Source organism: Zophobas morio, unplaced genomic scaffold (genome assembly GCF_036711695.1).
Source record: "Zophobas morio isolate AGI-343-1 ecotype UQ-CSIRO unplaced genomic scaffold, CSIRO_AGI_Zmor_V1 ptg000024l, whole genome shotgun sequence".
NCBI lineage: Eukaryota > Metazoa > Arthropoda > Insecta > Coleoptera > Tenebrionidae > Zophobas > Zophobas morio.
In genome coordinates, this window is record NW_026972129.1 from 17,488,171 (window position 1) to 17,505,968 (window position 17,798).

Here is a 17,798-nt window from a genome sequence, read left to right on the forward strand (position 1 = left end):
ACAGGAGGTTTAACTCGGTTTTCTATAATATATAATGAATTAGCAAATGATAGAGTAAGTGTGGGAATGGGATGATTTTTTCTTATATTAGCTGTAATCTTCTTTTACTGATTGTTATTCCGGTAACTTTCTATTCCTCATATTCTCGCAGTTTGCAGTGCTTTCATTAAGATAGATATTTCATGCTTTGATTTATATAACCAAAGGATGTATTTTACAGTTAAGTAATACCTAATCACAACATTAGAATGATTAGGACAGAAGAGCCTTCGACTTATTTTATAAATTGGCATGACATAATATAACATTTTTGTAGTCACCATTAATTTGCAGACATGCTTTAAATTCTGACTTTATACAGAAAAAATGAATTAAAATTTTCTTGAAAAATGGAAGAAACAACTTTGACATGTTGTTAGTTATGTCTATATTTATTTATTTACTTGGAATGTTTAATTTTTTGTTACACAAATAGTTTACACTGAAATAATAATCAAAACATTAATGAGTAAAGAAATTGAGATTTATTTACAGTAAAAAGTAATTTTAACTTAAACTGGAAGCTGCTGGTTCTAAAAACTAAAACGCCATCTTTGATTAAATGTTTAATTACACATTAAGAATTATTAGATGTGACTTTATCCTCAGTGGTCTTCGTAAATAAGTAAGTTAATCGAGGTATGGTATTTTTGTTCGCTTGAAAATTATCCAGTTTTTGTTCTACGAGCGAAAGCTGGGAAAGGATTTTAATAGGGTCATTTTGACGTATGTGAGTATAATTTTGTGTTTTATTGACATTTCACAAAACATAAAATAGGAAAGTGAAGATGTCACAATTACGTATGTTTTACTTTTGCTGAAAATTTATTAATGAATCATCTATTATTTTCAATTTGGTGCGCACGATAAAATCATGGTGAAGATAAAGATAAAGATAAAATAATATTGCGCTCATTTTTCCAGAAAACTAAAAATATTTTTTAATAAATATCATCGATATAATTTGTAGTAGAGTCATCCTTGGAATTGAATCCGTATGTCTTTTGTAATTTTATTTGAAGAGAAAAAGTCTTCATAGATTGTATACAGATCAATAAACATTGGTTTAATATATTTTTTAAAGATAGTAACATTTTGTAGAAGGAAGGTAAATCGATAAATTTGATATTCCAAATTAAACGTATTCCTTTAGGGAGACACATGCACCGGGCGGGCTACATAATTTGTAATCGAGTCATCTTTGGAAAGGATTTAGCGTGTCGGTTAGTAAACCACACTCTTATACAGATTATTCAAAAATGTATTAAAAAAACTTTATTTTATATACATATGTTTACAGATTTTAATTGTGATTAAATATTTTGTTGTTATTTTCTATTTCTTTAACTATTTATGTTAAAAAAAGCATCAACATCGTAATTTTTATTTTTCAGTCAATTTCAATGCAGTTTTTGACACACAATAAAATTGTTTCAGCAAACAAATGAGACTGATTAAAATACTCCTATCAATTCTTTCTCAAAAAAATATATAAAACATATATCACTTTTGTCGCATTTATAATACTGTTACGATGATCGGTAATTGAAAATCGGAGTTGGTAAAACTCAACAATTTATTTCTTAGTAACTCAAATTTACACAGCCATTATGTACAAAATAATTCCGGCACAACTTGACTGGACTGTCTCAACATTCACTGGACTCGACTCGTTCACTGAATAATCCGTTTCCGAAGGTGGCCTCTATTTAAACCCCATACGTTCCTCTGGATGGTTCGAGGTTTTTCTACACCCCGCAATCTTTATGCAAGCGCAAAAATTTAATATCAATACGACCAATTTTTTATTGTAGTTATTTTAGCCAAACTATAGTGTAATTAATCTCTCAAGAATATTATGCTATACACATCAAAATTAACGTTTTTTATATCTTAAATAAATTGTGTTAACCCAAACATCCCGCCATATTTGAAACATATGAACAAGCTTTTAAAACCCTCGAAAAATTCAAAATTTGGCCTTGAACTTACTGGTATAACTTAACTCAGTTCACATATACCTAGTAAAACTTTACAGCTCCATTATGGCAACACTGGACAATAATAATCCTTGCGGATAAAGCTTACAATAGCCAGTTTGACTTATGGGTGGTTTGGTTTAAGCCGCGTAAGTCATAAAAGTTTTACAAGGTGTATATCAAGTGAGTTTTGTATACAAATTACTAACTTAAAGGGTGACATCCACAAATTATCTAACCGGCCAACCCTAGCTGAAGATCTCTACACATGGTGGTCCAAGTTTGAACGATTTTCTCCCCCCTTTTTTTTTCAGCGCGAAATTTTAATTCAAACCGGGACATTACAACATGTATATTGAAATATATGCTAATTTTAGATACATACAATAAATAATATAGCTTTTTTCTGTAGAATAAACAGTGAAAGATTTGATTTCAGTTCCTGTCACAAAAGCGTAAACATGTAGTTCAAGACAAAGAAAATAAACATCGTTGGCTTTTTATTAAGCTTTAAATTATATAAGGCATTTCAAAACGCATTTCACTGTACCTACTTTTGCATTCCTTTGTTTTATTGTGTTAATCTACAAGACTACGTTTATTTTGACAGAAAACAATATTCTTGCTATGTATAACTAATAATAGTATAAATAAAATTGGTCTAAAATTATTGAAACAGAACTGCGCTCGTTCTAGCAGCACATTACACAAGTCCAGTTAGATAAATACGATCAAATTTGATTCTGTGAATTTTATTTTTTGTTCTGACATCTGCTATAAGTTAATATAAAAAAGAGAATAAGAGGCCCAAACATTTTTTTAAATTCCTTTACAAACACAAAACATAAGGACCCCAAAAATTCTTTACGTACTTCAAAAATGACACTTGACTCTTTCACATACGGATTAAAAAAAAACTAGGAAGTCCTAAGATTCTTTTAAACTCTTTCTATATAAATTGCTCTATTCATAGTACTTTTTGAGACATATTATAGGCAAAATATGCATGCATTGACAAACCACAAATCTAGATTCTTATAATTTTGTAGATTATAAATAAGATTTAGCGAGCAAAATTTTAAGATGACGTCATTAAGTTTCTGGAGGGGATAAACAAAATTATTTTGATTAATTTGTTTATATCCTTAAACGTTTGCAAAATTTCAAAGCAGTCGTTGTGTTACAATTTTGGTTTTTCTTTCTCAAAAATCTAGACATCTAAAGTAAAAATAAAGGTAAATTTACAAACCGCAGCAACTTTTAGAATTTTCTACAACTTCTCGCTTTACAATTTTCAAAGAAAAAAATAAAATTTACGTGTAAATAAATCGTCGGCTGAGAATTATTTTGAACCAAGTCCCTAAAAACTTTGTCATGGAAATTACCCATCAAAGTTTTAATCGTGTGCTATAGATTTTGTAATGCAAAATAATACTTACCATTACTACTAAATATTTTAATTATTGTCGTATTTATTGCCGTACTACTTGGCATATTCATAACAACAATAATTTTAGAATAATGCAAAAAGTGAAAATGGACTTGGTTCAAAAGTGTGCAAAAAATATTACTAGAATTTTGTTTATTGAACCATGTCCGTTGTAATAACAAGAATGAATACATACATATCAAAACAAATTTTTAATTTAAGATAACACAAAATATTTAATATTTAGGTAAATAACTGGAAACATTATTAACTTCATTTAATGGAAAATTTGTGAAAAATCTACTAAATACATATGTACCTATTATAAGAAATTTAATATAAATATTTCTCGTAGAATGTACGATCAGTTTGTGCCATATATTTAAGCATAGCTTTAATGTCATTTGCCTTCTTTTTTTCCATTACTGGATTAAAATTAATAATTAAAAAGCACGAAATTTATACAAAATGGTGTAATTTTTCGGAATGAAATACTTCATCATGTTTTAAGCAAATTTCTCGTTGAAAAATAAGGATTTTACAATTAAGCTCCACTCCTCTGCTTATGACGAATAAAAAAATCATCAGAATTGAGATAGGGCGGGTGGGCGGTACTTATATTTTGCCTTTTTTTTTAATATACATAGCCATCTTTTCACAACAAGAAACTTAGAACATAGTTAAAATGGAAATATGGATTTTGCAACAAATATTTTTACTATTAAAATTACTCTTATTTAATAACACAAATACAACCAGCGGGCCTACCGGACCCGGGTTGCTCAGGTTTACAGATAAAATGCATTGCCTCGGATAAGGTAAAACGCAGTGAATAGTGAATTGTGGTTTATGGTTTTTAAAATACCATCTTACCATGGCTTAGATTTATTACCCCTCAGGATTATATTTAAAGATGTATAAGTAGTGAAGGCTACAATGTAGGAAATGATGGTATTTAAAATATGAAAATTTCCGTGACAGAACACTATTAGTGGACCTCTTATCTCTATTTTTGTTTATGTGACCAAAATCACCAACATGAAGTATCAAAAATTACTACTAGTATAACTCAACTAATAACTACTGAAAAAAAAGTGAAATGAAAAAATGTATCTGTATCTGCGCCATTAATTTTGTATCTAAATGCAGATATTTTGTGCTTAAATTCGATTGTATCTAGATACAGATACTAGATACCTAAAAATGTATCTAGATACTTTTTTTAGATACAAGTATCTAGATACTGCCCAACACTAATGGCTAGTAGATACTGCTGGATTTTCATATGAAATAGAACATGGTACAATATAATTCTACAAAATCGAACGAAATAGGACTTGGTTCAAATAAATACTTCAACTAATTGCTTTTACTGTAAATGTATAAAATTATACCCTTTCAAAAGACTATATTTTCATAACAGGAGACTGTATGATACAAAATCTATTATTTAAGAAAAAATGGACTTGGTTCAAAATAATTCTCAGCCGACGAAATGTCAAAAACGCGTTTTTTTTGAGATTTCGAAAAAAATCTAGTCATCTAATATTAATATTGAAGTTATTTTTGAAAGGAGTTTTTTTATTGACCATATTGTCATAAAACTTTATTTTTTCAAAATGAATATTATAAATAATGCATTGTCGGCGAAAAATGTGCGACAACATGGCATGTCGACGCCCAAGTGGACAATAAAGGATAAGATAACCCAATACAAGGGTCTAGTCACTTTGTACAGTAAGTGACTTCATCTATAAAAATTGTGTAACCTTACAAACCCTTTGAAATTTTAGAACGAGATCGCCAGATTACTGAAGTAGATACTGCCGTTGCTACAAAAAGACAATCTAAAGGCCTCCAGAGTTTGCGTAAAGCCATCGATGTAGATAGGAATGAATTAAATAATGCTGTGGTTGGAGATAGGCAACATTTGCGTAATATACTGGCTGACTGTAAAGAACTGCAACTAGCATATCAGAATTTAGAACCTAAAGTTGACTATTAAATCTATGTTGTAGCTGTAATAGCGTGAGTTTGTTTTTAGATAGCCGTTGAGAACATTCATCAAATTAATTTTACTAAACGAAAGGCTTTAGATAAGCTGCATTATCAAATGAAACTAAAATCTAAACAATTGATTGATTTGAAGGTACTCTTTGTTTTTACATTTGCATTCTGATACTTTTGTTAATTCAGTTAGAGGAATCTGCGTTACAAGATAGGCTTAAATATGAGGGATTTGACAAAATAAAGGAAGAAAAAAATGCCCAAATTATAACCGGGAAGGTACAAGATGCTCTTTTAAAAAAAGAAGCAGCTTTGCAAATACGTCAGACCTACACGCAGATAAGTGATCTCATGAAAAAAGTATGCATCTTGATAATTTTGTTGGTTGTTTAGTTTGATGATGTTGTAGGACGCTCTATATTTTGATGGAATTTTATTGACTATTCAAAATGATTACTGGTTTCAATGTAGATGTGTTTTGAATGCCACCAAACAAGGACAACTAGCTACTGAATATAAACACGATAGAGAACAAGAATTTGTAGCTATAGAGAAAGCCATTGTTCAAGATATGAAATTACAAAAGTTTGACCTAGATCGTATGCGCGAACAAGCTGAAAATTTGCAACTTGATTTAAAAATGTTGTTAAGAAGAGACGTAAGATTTATTTAAAAAATATATAAATAATATACACTGCTTTTTTAATATAGAGTGATCTAACTACATGCATACCAAAAGTTGAAGAATCGAAAGACCTTGCAATAATCCGTAGAGATTTACAAAAGATTGAAACAATATTAAAACTTTTAACAGACACAACACTAGTTACATCGTTTGAAAAAATATATCCCAGGTAAACAAACAAGAAAAAGAATCAAATGTAAATCAATAATGGTCGTAGTTTAGAGATGCAGCGATCACAAAAGAAAAAACTGAATGCGTTGGCTAAAAAATGCGAACGTGATAGAGACATTATTCTAAACAAGTCCAATCACGCTGAAGTTATGAGAGACATGTTGAAAAACACGATGGTTGAAACCACTGGAGAGTAATGTATTAACAGTAGGTAGTGTAGCAACTACGGTAGCATACATTTATTGTAGATATAAAAAAAGCAAATTAGAGTTAATCGGTTCAATAAATAAACAGTATGAAAGAACGGATACGTGTAACCGAAAACAACTCAGAATGTGTAATTTGACTGCAAAAATAAGAATTTCCTTGAAACAGTTACAACATTTGTGTATGCCAATCAAAATACCAACCCCCCAAAAGGAGATGAAACAAAATCTTTTTGGTTCGTTAATTTCTTTTGTTGAGGAAATTCCTGAACCAGAAGAAGAAGAAAATGATGGTAGGTATTTAATATCACGGTTATTTGATCTCGAATAATTCAAAATTTAGAATTTTAAAAATGAATATGAAACAAGTTTTTTAGAAACTATATTTATTTATTTTTGTAGGGGTTAAAATAATTGAAGAAATTATACCAAAATTGCAATTTTTAATGTCTAACGTTAAAGAAAGGTTAGATTCTTCTAACAACGCTGCAGCGTACAAAGTCTACGAATTCTTAATGAAACAACGCCGTCCTGAACCAGAACTTGAAGTGATAAATGATGAATGTAAGTGTCAAAATATTAAAATTTTTTTTTATTAAATTCGATAAATGTGCAGCATTTTTGGAAGGATTTAATATAGAAGTATCACATATTTTAACAAGGGAGGATATTAAAAAGCAGAGTAATGAAATTGTAGCCGCTAATACCCAAGAAGACGATTTAGTTTTCATACCGATCAAGAAAAAGAAAAGGAAATTTAAGTAGTGTACCCTATTATTTAGATTTATGAAAAATATACATTATTTTTAGTAAAAAGTGTAAAAAAGCGCTGTTTTTTTTTGTAAAATCTAAGCCGCGGTACAGTTTTAAATTTAAATCCAGTGTCTGGTTGTAGCGTCATGTCCTTTTCAACTACGACGCATTTTTTTAAATAGAACACTACTACATTTTTTATATTATTTGTAGATAGTAACTTTATCGACTTTTTCAAGGAACTCACACTTATTTTCAAAAATTCTTCAGGTTATTACATTTTTACGCTCCAATCAAATCTTCAAAAAAAGTTAAATCATGTATAAAATTGCTGATTGTTTTTTTGATAAAACCAAAATTCGACTAATTTTCGATATACAGGGTGACTCAAAAAAATTAATGAATTCGTGATTTATTTTAGTGATTTAATCAGGAACAGGAACTACAAAACCGAATGCTTTGTAATCTTGTAGATGTTTTAACTTATCATAAGCATGGTAAAATTTTAATCAAAATGTATTTGCTCATCGACCCTAAAAAATTGATGACGTCACCTCAAAATTTTGCTGAATAAATCTATAAATGTGTAAAATATGATGAATTTTTATTTGTGATTTATCATGGCATTCATATTTTTTAGATTCGCTTAAACAGGTGGCTCAAAAAAATTAATGAATAAGTCAATTTATTTAATTCATTTAAAGGGTGGGTTTATATAACATGGCTTAATTTTTAATTAGGTTAATCATAAAATTAATTTAATTTCGTGATTAAACTAATTGCGGTTTACATATCAATTTTTGCTAAGATAGGACACTATTAAGAGTACTCACTGGAACGAAGAAGGGGTGGATAGGCGGGGCTACTGCTTGATTATTAAACTAGAAAAAAGCTAAATTTACCCCCGCCCACCTCCTTTACATTTCACTGACTTATTTCATTTTTGTGTAAAATGGAAATTGAAAAATAACAGTATTGTATTTCCAAAATTTTCTGGGAAAATGGAGCGAGCCGTTCCCCAGGCAACATGATGTCGTCTTTTTCACGTGAATAAATGGTCATCAATTACGTCATAGTGACCAAAGATTTCACGTGATATTGACGTACCAATGACGGTCAAATGTCTCGTCTAGATGACGTCATTTTCTCACGAACTATTGACGTGATGTACTGACGTCTTAGAGTCGTCATTTTGTAACGAATTATTGACGTGATTTACTGACGTCCTAGAGACGGCATTTATTGTCCATTTTAAGACGTTTTTTATATGTTGATTTTTAGAAAAAAATATGCAATAAATAAAACGCTGAAATAATTTTATATTTTTATATTGTTTACCTTAAATAAAATATTATAATTCGTTGTAATCACCAGGTAAATCCCAAAACAAAATATATATTAATTAAAGTTAAAACAAATTAGTGTAAAAAAATTAAATTTACTACAATTCTGTACAACCAACAATGAACTTCAATAAACAAATAAAAAATATATGTCAATTAAACAAATTAAAGATAAACCACTCCTAAGAACACAAACAAATCTACATACAGGTAATTAAGAGTATAATTAATATAAAAAAAAAGGATAATATACAATATATAATCAAAAATTAGCGTTGCAATAAAATATGCTATTTAAAGAAAAATCAGTTTTAAAACACAAAAAAATCTATTTAGTTACAAAGAATATTAAAAGAAAACTATAATAAACTATAAATCAGTCTTAAAAACACAAACAAATCTATTTACAAAAAATATAAAAAAAACTAGAATAAAGGGAAAAGACAATTGAATCGCATTGTTGAAGTTACTTGATTTGAAAATGCACTGTAAAACTTTCTAATTCACGACGACTTGACTGTCCCCAACACACAAAAAAGTACCGTTAAAAATTAATTCTGTTTTAACAATAATATTAATAACCTAAGTTTTTTAAGTTTGCCTCAATTTATTGCACTGAAAAGAAAAACCCGTTAGAGTGCATGGATTAATGGAAATACAATCATTTTTTCGTGTATGGGCAATAGCAAGCATTTGGCTATTATTAAATTTAAGGGATTACAGCTTAAAGCAGAAGACAAATTCTGCATTTTAAAAATGCTAAATTTACTTGAATCTAACGGATAATCGTAAAATGGTTGCATTGACAAAAACGTATAGCCTATCAGGAAAATCTCGTTGTCAATACTTTTTACAATGAAGCGAAAGGTGCCATGTATAACTAGTAAGTTAACAAAAAGTATCGTAGTATTGTATATAATATCCAAATTATGTTATATGTATACATGAATTGGAATTCATTGTATTTTTTTAACTTACAAAGAAATCTGCTTGTTCTAATAGGCAAAGATAATCTTGTAATTCGTCAAAATTTGTTTAGGTGTGGTCTTGGCGGCGTAACTTCTATTTTTGTTTTTTTTTTCAGTTGTCCGATTTGATGACTTTTCCATGTTGGAGATTTTTTCACTCGTTTCCTTTAGCATTTCTTTCGTTTCGCACATGTGTTTTGTATTTGTTTCAAATCTAGAATAAAATTATGTTCATTAGTATTAGTTCATAAAAAATTGCACTAACATACCTTTGCAATATTTTATGGCGCCTTATTTTCAAAAACAATCACCGTAAGTTCTTCATAATCAGTGGGAGTATCTTCAGTGATTAATGGTGGTCTTTCCAGCTTATCTGAAAAAACTGCTTTTGTTATCTACATACAGTTAACAAAAATAACAGAAACACGTAAAAATTAAAATGATTACTTTATTAGATATTAACTTACCTAGTATAAATAAGTATAACCCACACTGAATCGCAGAAATTTTTACAAAACTGCATTAAAAATGAAGTGAGTAACGGATACACGAGAAAGTTTCGGTGGTTGAGAACCAACTGGAAATATTGGAATGCTTCACTGTGAAGTGCAATAAACATAAATACCGAAAAAAGGGAAAGTCCGAATGCACGCCTCAAACACCTGATGTATTGTATAGTAAATACGGAAGTTGAGCATTATTTTTTCACTAGATGAAATCAATTTAATAAAACTAAATATTAAATCACTCTCTAATTTTTTTGGTAACCATTATCACTTTATAAACGTCTTTATAAAATCAAAATTCGACGAAGGAATTCTTCAAAATCTTGTCCCGTTTTAGGGACAATGGACAAAGAATTTTTATGACCTTGTTTGTGTGGTAGGGTCTTTTCACAATTATACGGTCAACCCCGGATGTTCTATTTATAATTTGCCAAGCAGGTACTTACAAAATAGCACTTCTAGAGTAAACCAGTTTTCAGAAATAATTATTTTGTTAGAAAATATTAGAATGGAAAAACTTGTCTTTGGTGCATTTCTAATAAAGCCGTTGTATTTTTTGCTCTAAATAGTTATAATTAAGCATTATGAAGGCCACTTTTTAAAGAATACGACGACCCACATCTAATTGATCATATAATCTATAAAAAATGACGAAGAAAAGACGGTCTTTTGACGTCATTAATTGACGTCAGAAATAAGTCATAAAAATCTCGTCATTATCACGTGATTTTTTGGGTGAATGACGTCGCCGACGAGTTATGACCAAAAATTGACGTGAATCAGACGACAGTCTGCTGCTTGGGTCTTGATTTAATCAATAAAATAAATTGTTTCATTCATTAAATTTTTTGAGCCACCTGTTTAAGCAAATCTAAAAAATGAATGCAGTGATAAATCACAAGTAAAAAATCATCATATTTTGCACATTTTGGCAAAATTTTGAGATGACGTCATAAATTTTTTGGGGTAATAAACAGATAGATTTTGACCAACAATTTACCATGCTTACAATAACTTTAAAACGTCTGCAAGATTTCAATAATTAATAATTAACTGATTCATCATTTTATATTTATACATCGAAAGAATGTCACGTAGACGTAGAAGTTAACTTGATTTGAAAAACAGGACTAAAATTATTAATTAAGCCACAATCGAACAAAATGCTCAGAATTTTACAATTCGTATTTTATCAGACGTGCCTATTCTTTGCAATTTCGAGAAAATGAGGTGACTGGTTCTTAATTTACCCAATAAAAAATTTGTGATGACGTCATCGACATGGATAATTCTAGTCACAGCATAAAAGAAAAGTAGTCACAGGTTATAGCAATGCAAGAAAAAAAAAGGAAAGGGACAAGTTTGGCATCGAACCACAATCGTATTACGGCATGTTTAGTGTACGTTTTTGTATTGATATATGAATAAGTTGTATGTTGTGTTTGATTGTTAAATAAGAGCAGCGGAATGCGAGATAAATATTTGGTGTTTATTATCGGAAGGATACAGATCAACTCTCCGTTTCAAGGCCGGTGGTGGCCCGACCAAGCCCGTGAAGGCGGAGGGGGTAAAAACAGGCACCCCCTGGTCATTGGCTCTCACATAACCCCCCACCTTGAAACAATAGAAGTGTTTCGAAATACAGAATATATGCATATAATATTTTACACAGATCATACAGATAAACAAAAGTGCAAAGAAAGCAAGCAAATTATAGACACAAGTAGAAATGAATAGGAATGTCCAGATTTCTGGAATATAGATCATGGATTGATTAATATTAATCAATTGGCAACGCACACACTTTCGTAATTGCACGTTTAACTACACCACCTTTATGCCGCACTGACACTACACGCACCAGGCCGTCGTTTCCAGGATGTAATTGAGTAATACGCCCCAGCGGCCACTGTAACGGCGGTAGATTGTCGTCCTTTAGTACCACCAATGTACCAACTTCCGGAACTTTGGCGGATGTGTGATGCCACTTGGCCCTGCTCTGCATCGTAGTCAAATACTCCTTTGACCAACGTCTCCAGAAATGCTGGCGGCAGGCCTCAATCAGCTGCCAGCGAGACAGCCTATTGGACGAAATGGCGGTGTGATCCTTTTCTACGGGGGCGGTTAGCGGATGCCCGATTAAAAAATGGCCAGGCGTAAGGGCCGAGAGATCATTCGGATCGTTCGATAATGGCGTCAAGGGGCGTGAGTTTAGTACCGCTTCAATTCTGACCAACAGCGTGTACATCTCCTCATACGTAAGGTGATTTTCGCCGATTACGCGCTTAATGTGATTTTTCACTGATTTAATACCAGCCTCCCAGATACCACCAAAGTTTGGGGCTCGAGGAGGAATAAATTTCCACATGATATTTTCGTTTGCCAGTTTATTTTTAAAATTCTCGTTTTTAAATAATTGTTGAAGCTCTTTTCTCGCGCCTACAAAGTTAGTGGCATTGTCACTAAGAACGAAAGAGATATTTCCGCGGCGCGAAATTAATCGTTTCAGGGCACTAAGAAATGAGTCGGATGTCAGGTCGCCTACCAGTTCGAGATGTACTGCCTTTGTACTTAAACAAATAAAAAGGCAAATATAGGACTTAGTGGTTCTTTTCCCTTTTCCGCGGCCTTCTTTAATTAATAAAGGACCACCGAAATCAACCCCCACCTTGGAAAAGGGACGTGAGGGCATTATCCGCTCTTCGGGAAGATTTCCCATAATTTGACTGTAAGGTTTTGGATTGGTCCTATAACATTTTAAGCATTTACCAATTACCTTGCGAACTTGACGCCTGCCAGAAATCGGCCAATATTTTAAGCGCATTTGCGCAAGAGTACCTAATTGCCCCGCATGTAGTAGGCTTTGGTGTATATCTTGTATTATTAATTCGGTTATGTAATGTTTGGGCAACAAGATGGGAAATTTTTTATCAATTGGTAAAGTTTTGACATTGCTTAGTCTACCCCCCACCCTGAGCAAATCATTAGCATCTAGAAACGGATTAAGTTGTAAAATACTACTGTTACCAAGTTTTTTACTGTGAGACAACTGATGAATTTCGGAGGAGAATGCCTCCTTTTGAACTAATCGGATTATCGTAATTTCCGAATGTTTCAATTCATTCGTTGTTAAACTGCCCCTGATTTCCGGTTGTTTTTTGACCCTATTCCGTAGGTTTTTCATAACGCGCAGCCAACACGCAATTGCAACTTTTAATTTGCCAAAGGTTGAGTATAGGTCAAAGATAACATTTTTAAAAGAATTGGTTTGTAGATGCACTGCAGTTGAAACAAAGCGTTTTTCTAACAGTAAACCTTCGCCAGAGGAGTCGCACTTGTCTACATTAGAGGCATTAACAATCGGAATTTCCATTTTATGCAGCCAAGCTGGACCATTAAACCACAGTGTATTTGTCGATAATTCCCTAGGAGAGGCACCACGAGTTATTATGTCGGCCGGGTTCTCGCTGCTTTTCACATGGTTCCAGTGACAATTATTAGTTAACTGCTGTATTTCAGAAACGCGATTAGCGACAAAGGTTTTCCAATTACCTGGATCAGCTGCTAACCACGATAAAACGATCTGAGAATCCGTCCAACAGAAACACTGCTCAGGTAAAATGTTAATCGTTTTAGTGACCTTTACAAGCAATTGAGCTAACAAAAGCGCACCACATAATTCAAGTCTGGGCAAAGAGATGGTTTTTAATGGCGCCACGCGAGATTTGGCGCATAACAAATTGACGTGTATATTTAATTGGGAATCAATGGACCTAACAAAGATTGCTGCACCGTAAGCCTGTTCAGAACTATCGCAGAATCCATGGATTTCTATTTTGATAGCGTCACGACAAATTACTGTTCTAGGAAACTGAAGTTTATTTAGATAAGGCAAGCCGCGTAAGAAGGAAGTCCATGCTTTTTTAAGATTATCAGGAATTTCGTCATCCCAGTTAATTTTCAACGACCACAACCGTTGCATTATTATTTTTGCCATTGTTACCACAGGATTAACTAAACCGAGGGGGTCGAATAATTGAGCAATGGCGCTAAGTATAGTACGTTTGGTGGGCTTGACGTTAACAAAGTTAAAATGTGTGTATGAAAGATTATCAGATTCGTTGTCCCAGCGAATACCCAGAGTTTTCTTTTCAAGCTGTTTGTCCGTTATTATGCACTCATTGGAAGTAAGCTCATCTCTTAACACATCAGCACAATTAGATGACCACTTACTTAGAGAAAATTCCCCCTTCCCGAGAACTGTCTTTAATTCGTCCTTAATCCGCGCTAATTCGGGTATGGTATTTGCGCCAAACAATGTGTCGTCCACATAAAAACACTTCATGATGACGTCGTGTGCTAATGGATAATTATCCTTTAGATCTGCGCCCAATTGTTGGACACATTTAATGGCTTGGTAAGAAGAGGAAGTCAGGCCGTAAGTGATGGTTTTAAGTTGGTATGTATTTACGGGTAAATCGGGAGATTCTCGCCATAAGATTTGTTGAAATACACGGTCATCAGGATGCACCCAAATGCACCTGTACATCTTGGATATGTCCGCAGTTATTACGAATTGAGGCAGTCTAAATTGAATAATGATCGTAAGAAGATCAGGCTGCAAAACGGGTCCTGCTAATAAATTGTCGTTTAAACTAAGATTGTTTGAGCTTTTTGCCGATCCGTCAAAAACAACGCGTAGTCTGGTTGAAGAACTATTTTCATTTATGACCCCACTATGGGGCAGGTAATAAGAATGTTTCGAAACGTCGGCAGGTACTGGCTCCATGTGACCTAATTCCAAGTACTCGCGCATAAAGGCCAAATAACCCGCTCTTAATTTATGGTCGCGGGAGAGTTTCCGTTCAAGAGACAACAACCGTTTCATGGCTACATCACGGGAATTTCCCAATTTTGGAATTTGTCCGACAAACGGAAGTCGTACAACAAAGCGACCGTCTTTAGATCGGCTGGTAGTGTCATAAAAGTGGGCTTCGCAAAGGTCTTTGGAAGAATGTTTATTGATAGAAGGGACAATTACCTGGGGTTCAACGTTCTCTATTTCCCAAAACCTGGTAACAGCTGATTCCAAACTTATTTTGTAGCAGTGCAAGGGTTTATTATTAAAATTCGGAATTTTACCTGAGATAATCCATCCCAAGACACTATTTTGTAGAACAGGCTGATTTTTACCGAGTTTTATATTTCCGGAAGTAAGCAGGTTTAAAAATAATTCGGCCCCAATTAATATATCCACGGGAGATGAAACATTAAAAGTCGGATCCGCTAAGTCTAAATTATTGGGTAAATGGATAGTATTTATATCGAACGTATAAGAAGGCAAGTTTTCGGTAATTTTGGGAATAACCAAACATTTAATATTGTACATAAAATCAGTTGATCTACTTCTGATCTCAACTTCAGCAGACTTAGTCAATCTTGATTGACTATTTATTCCTAGGATCGACACATTTGAATTTTGAATTTTCAAATTCAACTGTTTACATAAATTTTCCGTTATGAAGTGAGATTGACTCCCAATGTCTAATAATGCGCGACATTCTTTTATTTTACCTGTGGGACCCTTAACCAATATTACTGCTGTTGATAAAAGTATGTTGTTTGAGACCGCTAAATTACAATGAGATGTCCCCTCTCCAGGATCCGTGATATCATTAACTAATTGATCAGTAATCGCATTGGAACTAGCCTTTACATCAATATGTAAAAGAGTGTGATGTTTTTTGTTGCACTGTTTGCAGCCAAATATAGTGCAATCTTTCGTAAAATGGTTTTGTCTAAAACAATTACTGCAACGATTCAATGATTTTATGTGTTGCAGTCTTTCCTGGGGGGTTAACTTTAAAAAATCAGCACAATTAAAAATATTATGATTTTTTTCGCATATAAAACATGAAGCTAACTTTTTGTTACTTTGAGCCTTATAATATGAAGTATGGAACACACGTTTTCTAAGCGGCGTATTAATGTTACATTTTTGAGGAGGGAGAGATTTTGTTTCTTTATTATTTTTATGGATGCTTATCGATTCTAAGGTTTTGCATCGCCTTTCTAAAAATGAAATTAAATCTGTATGGGACGGAATGTTATTGGGTTCAAGTGACTCTTCCCATGTGGAACTAGAAAAATGGTCCAATTTTGAAACTACAATGTAAATGATAAGATCGCTCCATTGATCGACAGGGCGATCCAACGCTTTCAGGGTATTTAAATTAATACTTAGTGTATCTAAAAAGTCCCGCAAGGATTTACAGTCCGATTTATTAACAAAAGGCAAACTGAAGATATTTTTTAAATGATTGTTAATGATGAAGCGCTTGTTTTCGTATCTGTCTTTCAATAATTTAACCGCAATTGCATAATTTGTGTTGTCCGCTTTTAGCGACTCCAGAGTTTTCTTGGGTTCATCTTCCAAGCATGATTTTAAATAATGTAATTTTTGAGAGTTGGATAATGACTCATTACTGCCAACTAAACTAGAAAAAGTATCAAAAAATGATGCCCATTCGGTATAATCCCCATTGAACTTAGGTAATTCAATAGTTGGCAATTTTACGTTAAGATTTTGATTTGAATGAGATGTGGTTGATGAACTACTAGATAACTGAGATGAGGCCTTTGTCACCAAATCATCATATACGCCAAGCACCTCAAATATTCGATTCAGTACATCCCTAAACTTATATTCGACCCGTTCATCAGACTCGTTTTCATCTTCTGAAGTTATTATTATAGAATTGGCACCATAGTGCAAACTGATATTTTCCATTTCCGATTTTAATTGTTCAACGTCCTGTAGGCGACGCTTTAATTGTCCAACCTTTGAATGATTAGTTTCGTCATCAACGAAAATCTCATGTGTGTTTAATTTATCAAGAAGAATTATGAATTTATTGATTGTTTCGTCCTGGCTTTTCGTCATCTTACGTACAAGAAATGCACAACGATATTATAAGAATTGGAGCTTACCTTGATGTCCCCAGAATTGTAGACGACGAATCACAGAAAAATCTGTGTATGACGGTTGACCAATATTTCCGATTTGAATAACTTTTTTGTCGAAATAGGCGCACTGCACTATTTATTATATAACACTCGCGGCCGCTGATCCGGCTCGAAGGACCATGTACGTTTTTGTATTGATATATGAATAAGTTGTATGTTGTGTTTGATTGTTAAATAAGAGCAGCGGAATGCGAGATAAATATTTGGTGTTTATTATCGGAAGGATACAGATCAACTCTCCGTTTCAAGGCCGGTGGTGGCCCGACCAAGCCCGTGAAGGCGGAGGGGGTAAAAACAGGCACCCCCTGGTCATTGGCTCTCACATTTAGCGTAGTTGTTTAGAGTATATTTTTGTATAACATTCTTATAATTATGTTAGAATACCATTCATTGAAATGACATCATAAAATTGTTGGTGGGGATGATTAGCCAACTTTTGGTTGACATTTAACCATCTACATGATATTTCTAATATACATACAAAATTTGACAACAATCGGTCTAGCAGTTTTGGAAATTACGTGTCTAATAAAAATGGATGCAGACAGACAGACAGACAGACGAAAACGGGAGACTACTTTTTTCGTACTGTAGGGATCATGAAACGTCCAGAAAGTGGCCATTCGTCCGATGGACTCGATTACAATACTTCCGAAGCTTACGCTCGAGATGTAAAAAATAAAATT

The 17,798-nt window shown here is 32.8% G+C and overlaps 3 protein-coding genes and 1 long non-coding RNA gene across 5 annotated transcripts; 1 reads left to right on the forward strand and 3 right to left on the reverse strand.

Annotated features, from left to right (window-relative positions):
* Positions 1-5,028: 5,028 nt before the first annotated feature.
* On the forward strand, positions 5,029-7,282 carry LOC135135374 (uncharacterized). Its single transcript, XM_064064396.1, has 10 exons — positions 5,029-5,184; positions 5,241-5,440; positions 5,492-5,596; positions 5,644-5,814; positions 5,864-6,112; positions 6,166-6,308; positions 6,357-6,503; positions 6,559-6,809; positions 6,919-7,080; positions 7,133-7,282. Exons 1-10 carry the CDS (start codon positions 5,067-5,069, stop codon positions 7,279-7,281), a joined length of 1,695 nt encoding a protein of 564 aa, XP_063920466.1. The 5' UTR covers positions 5,029-5,066; the 3' UTR covers position 7,282.
* Positions 7,283-8,997: 1,715 nt separating this feature from the next.
* LOC135135534 (uncharacterized) lies at positions 8,998-10,152 on the reverse strand. 2 transcript variants are annotated; one of them, XR_010281587.1, is made up of 3 exons: positions 10,048-10,152; positions 9,850-9,953; positions 8,998-9,794 (listed from the first exon to the last, which is right to left on the reverse strand). It is a non-coding gene; the product is annotated as an uncharacterized LOC135135534 (long non-coding RNA). The 2 variants fall into 2 exon arrangements; XR_010281586.1 differs by having other exon boundaries at positions 9,850-9,962.
* A 1,359-nt stretch (positions 10,153-11,511) lies between these two features.
* LOC135135288 (uncharacterized) lies at positions 11,512-13,057 on the reverse strand. Its single transcript, XM_064064312.1, has one exon. The coding sequence runs from the start codon at positions 12,908-12,910 to the stop codon at positions 11,867-11,869; it is 1,044 nt and encodes a 347-aa protein (XP_063920382.1). The 5' UTR covers positions 12,911-13,057; the 3' UTR covers positions 11,512-11,866.
* LOC135135620 (uncharacterized) lies at positions 13,042-17,029 on the reverse strand. The gene is made up of 2 exons (XM_064064712.1): positions 13,114-17,029; positions 13,042-13,058 (listed from the first exon to the last, which is right to left on the reverse strand). Exons 1-2 carry the CDS (start codon positions 17,027-17,029, stop codon positions 13,042-13,044), a joined length of 3,933 nt encoding a protein of 1,310 aa, XP_063920782.1.
* Positions 17,030-17,798: the final 769 nt, after the last annotated feature.

Bases quoted from the DNA above. Each gene is read 5' to 3' on its own strand.
- LOC135135374 (XM_064064396.1), top strand. From the start codon at position 5,067: ATGAATATTATAAATAATGCATTGTCGGCGAAAAATGTGCGACAACAT. The intron at 6,309-6,356 runs GTAAACAAACAA...TAATGGTCGTAG, and splicing joins TTTGAAAAAATATATCCCAG to TTTAGAGATGCAGCGATCAC. The intron at 6,810-6,918 runs GTAGGTATTTAA...TTATTTTTGTAG, and splicing joins AGAAGAAGAAGAAAATGATG to GGGTTAAAATAATTGAAGAA.
- LOC135135288 (XM_064064312.1), bottom strand. From the start codon at position 12,910: ATGCGCTTAAAATATTGGCCGATTTCTGGCAGGCGTCAAGTTCGCAAG.
- LOC135135620 (XM_064064712.1), bottom strand. From the start codon at position 17,029: ATGACGAAAAGCCAGGACGAAACAATCAATAAATTCATAATTCTTCTT.